Source organism: Brachionichthys hirsutus, chromosome 13, assembly GCF_040956055.1.
Source record: "Brachionichthys hirsutus isolate HB-005 chromosome 13, CSIRO-AGI_Bhir_v1, whole genome shotgun sequence".
Taxonomy (NCBI): Eukaryota; Metazoa; Chordata; class Actinopteri; order Lophiiformes; family Brachionichthyidae; genus Brachionichthys; species Brachionichthys hirsutus.
In genome coordinates, this window is record NC_090909.1 from 4,883,135 (window position 1) to 4,887,454 (window position 4,320).

Here is a 4,320-nt window from a genome sequence, read left to right on the forward strand (position 1 = left end):
AACTCATTATTCCGAGCGATTTGCTAAACCGTTCTGCTTGGCTCACGGTCAGGGTCAAAGGTCATAGAACCAGATGGGGTGCAAACATACATGCATTGTGAGGTCTTTGACTGCCGTTATTAACCATTTCGTTTCCTGAATCGCATTTGCTGGTTGGCCTGAGAGGAACATCGGCGTCGGCCGACCACGACCCGTGCTTTTAGTTCATTTTAAAACCGGGACAAACAGCCGTCGCCACACACACACACACACACACACACACACACACACACACACACGCACGCACACACACACACGCTGCTGCTAACGCAGAATTTAAACGCCCTTCGGCTTGTCCCGCGTCACAGCCGCCATTTCCAGGAGCCGTCTTTTGTTATAGTGAGGCTGCAGGTGTGCAATAACAACCAAATATTCTACCACCGACCCCTTCGGAGACAGCCAGTTGCCATGGAGACGGGGCATAATTTCCACCCCCCTTGCTTCATACAGCCTCCCGAGTTTGGATGCACGCCACAAATAATGATTAGGGCCAGCTATGAGATTTTATGAGTGGTCTTCTGTAGGCCTATCGTGGTGAGTTATGGGTTAACCGACGGTGGGTAGTATTGGTTAGTATTGGTTACATCCCAACCGGCGTACTCACAATTATACACATCGTTCAATGCGAAGTCATTTTTAAATAAGTCATTACTTCGGGCTTTATTCCTGCTTAACGTGACGTCAATTACAAGATAATGTCAAACCACTTTCCCCAATTGCCTGACGTCACGAGGTGCGTTTACGTGCCAGTCGCCACGCCAGCTGACGTCACGTCAGATAAAAAATTTAAAAAAAATCTGATGAACGGTGCAACAAGTTGAAGCCTGTTCACGGCGAGAAGGAAACGTGCCGCCACAACCTCGACACGTCAGGTGCAAACGCGTAATGCCCCCCCCCCCCCCCCGGAGAGAAGGTGAGACGCTCCAATGGTCGCGCTAACACGTTGACAGCTCCAACACGGGCTGCTCAGCTCTACATCCGGGGCCTTTGACGGGCCGCCTCTGCCGTGTGAGCCGTGGAAACCGCTGCCTGGCCGGAATGCTGCACCTCTGACGGGCACGGGGCGGCCCTTCAGCCGCGACTTACCGCAGCAAAAAAAAAAAAAAAGAAAGAAAAGGTAACTATCACGGGGAGTGTAAAAAAATAAATAAATGAATAAAGCAGGTCGAACCTTTTCCTTCCTTCCCGAGAGAAAACGGTGTTTCCCGAAATTAAATCAAAGTCCCGGAAGCTGCGGGACTCGCAGAGAGCGAGTTAGCGGGAATAGCGGAATGCGCTGCCGAGCCGCCGTAGCCTCCCAGCTAGCTAGGACGCTAGCTAGTACCAGCTAGCCGACTAGCCCCCCCCCCTCCCTCCCCCGCCTCCTCCGGCCCGACTCACCGATGTGATTGTCCTCGATGTGGACGATGAGCTCCGCGAGAGACTCGAACTGGAGCCCGCAGCCCCCGAACCTGCAGGAATTGGAGAAGAAAGACGCAGCGGCGATGCCCGTCATGATTCCGGCGCTAGTGCATTCACCAGGTGAGGGGAGGGGAGCCCCGGGGGGGGGGGGCAGAGTCTGCGGGTTGCGGGGCAGGAGCGTCCGCAAGGAGCGCGGAGCGGAGCGGTGAAGCGGCAGACACCGGGCAGACCGGACAGGGACAGCGGCGGACGCAGCTGGGAGGGAGGCGGGGCGGGGCGGGGCGTGTCCGTGCGGGGGGGGGGGGGCAGCCTTACGTCACGACCTGTTTACCTGTTGAGGCGCTGTGATGCTATTGATGAGTCAAGTCTTCATCTTCATCTATCCAAAAAGCAATGTGTCTGTTCCATATATTATTGCTTCTATAAATCAATCAGGACCAGTGCAGTATGTTAATACGTTATTAATGTGTTAATATTGATTCTAAGGAGGTGACATACATTCTTATTACACTGTTTATATATATATATATATATATATATATATAAATTATAGTATTACACCTTCCACATTCATTGTCTGTCATCCATCCTTTTTCCTATAACAGTTTATCCTCAGTAGAGGCACTTGAGGGCTGATACACCTTAGACAGGTCTGAGTTCATGTCACATCTCCTCCTGTGAACAGTTCACCTTATGCGTGATTGAAATATGAGAGCAGAAGATGCACGCAGGCCTACAGAAAGACCGTGTAGAGAATTTGAACCCAGGAAACGTCTTGCTGTGATAATCTGCTTGTATTCCCCATGAATATCCATATAAAACAAAAGAGGACTAAGAATCAGAAATTCACGAATGTATACGTTGTTGTTGTTTTTGTTTTTTTTACAGTGTGATATTTCACATATTGTGTGGGAGGAATCTGCAGGAAGAACAAAGCTCATTTTGATCCCATAATCGGGACGCATCGCTCTTGTTTTTATATTAAATAGTTTTCCCAAATATTCATTCATTCACTTTGTGCTCAGTTTTACTGCCATAATTTTCGTTTATCTATTTTAGTTTTTGCATTAAGCATATTTAAATATTTATTGTTATTTGATCGTTTCAGGGTCGGAACTAATGTTCAGTAAATGTTTTCCGCACGTGCACTAATTAATGATGCACGCTAGTTAAGGAGAAGGCGAAGTAAGATCAATAAAAGTTACGTCAAGTTAAAAGTCCTCATTTCTGCCTCGAAGTAAGGGTCAGCCAGCGAGGTATGTTATTTACGTTTACATATTTATTTGTATGCAATTATTTGTACTTCATTGTATTTTATGTTGCTTTTAGTTCGACGGTGGTATCGATGGTGGTATTGATGGTGGCATTGATGGATGTAAAGAAAGAAAGTTCTACAGCCTACATTAAACCCGCTATTGCCAGCAGTAAAAAGAACTCTTTATTGACTTCTAACGGACAAGAAGAGGTGGAAGTGATAGTCGAACTCGGACCTGCATGATTCCCGGCCCCCTGGTGGCGACGTCGCGCATTGCACCAAGGACCAAGCTGCTGCAAATGTTTAATGGACACACACGTTCACCAGTTGCTTCCTCACAAAGACGTCCAGAAGCCAGACATTAAAGTTTATGTTTGGAAAGGAAAAGCAAGGAGGGAAAAACGATAAGGAACTGTGTGAAGCCTGACAACAACAGCACAACAAGGTAAGAAGGGAATTAATGCAACCAAGTTCACAAGTCAAATTAAGAGATTTGCATCAAGTAATACGTTTCAAGAAAAAAGAAGAATGTCAGAACCAAATGAAGCACAAATTGACGTAGACAATGCAGAACAAGCTGCAGAAGTAGAGCACGTGGATGAAGCCTGTTTAGAAGAAACAGTGCAAGGAGAGCAGCGCAGAAGTGAAAGGCATCGCATGCTCTCAGAAAAGGGAAAGGAATTTCACAAAGAAAAGTTACAAAAGCTCCAACGTCGTTTTGATGGCATCTATGAAAGATGGAAAGCATTAGTTAAGGTTGTTAAAAAATCTGTAATCAAGGCAGAATCAGTTGACATTCTTGTAGAACATATATATACTGTTCAGAGAGAAGTAGATGAGCTCAACGATATGTATGATGAATACAGAGCAATTGATGGACCGCCTCATGACATGCGTTCCAAGTTGGACAAGTGCACATCAATAACTAATGCTGTTTTGGAAAATGCTAAATCTCACATTAAAGGAGCAGATCAAGAGGTTATCATTTGGCCTGATGCTAGTTCTATATTTACCTCCTCAAGCTCTGTTAGTGTCTCAGTCTATAGCCCATCTAAAGTCGGTACAAATGTCTCAAATGTTTCCTCTGCCAGAAGACAAGAAGCTGCTGCAGAGTATGAAGCTACAATGGCTGTGCTGCAGATAATGACTGAACAAGAGAGACACAGAGAGAGGGTTCAGATGCTCGAAGAAGAAGAAAAACACATAACTGCAGAAAAGGAAGCTGCAGCTATGTCACAACGCCTACTAGAGGAAAAGGAGGAAATTGAGCGCAAGTTACGAAGAGAACAAGAGAAAGCAACTATGATAAAGAGAGAACAAGAGGAAAGTGCTGCAAGGAAAAAGTCAGTTGAGGATTCAAAAAGAGAAATTAAAAGACTGGAAAATCTGAAAAGGCTCAATGCAGCAAAGGCAAAACTGCAAGTTTATGATGGAGATTACTTTTCAGTAAACCATGAGCATGTCAGTGTAAAGCCGGCAGATGTAACAGAGGTCAAGAATACTGTTTTTCAGCCTTCACTGCTACCAAGAGAACCAAGCTTCACTCAAGAGAGCACAGGTGAGCTTGTGAAGGTTTTGGCAGAAGCTATATCAGCCAATAGACTACCAATACCAGAACCCTCAGT

The 4,320-nt window shown here is 45.8% G+C and overlaps 1 protein-coding gene across 1 annotated transcript in view; it reads right to left on the reverse strand.

Moving 5' to 3' along the window:
- Positions 1-1,534, reverse strand: part of LOC137903300 (juxtaposed with another zinc finger protein 1) — a 5,815-nt gene extending 4,281 nt beyond the window's left edge. Inside the window, exon 1 of the mRNA XM_068747445.1 lies at positions 1,420-1,534. Coding sequence (XP_068603546.1) covers positions 1,420-1,534 — 115 coding nt within the window. The remainder of the gene's footprint in view (positions 1-1,419) is intronic.
- Between the last annotated feature and the right edge of the window lie 2,786 nt (positions 1,535-4,320).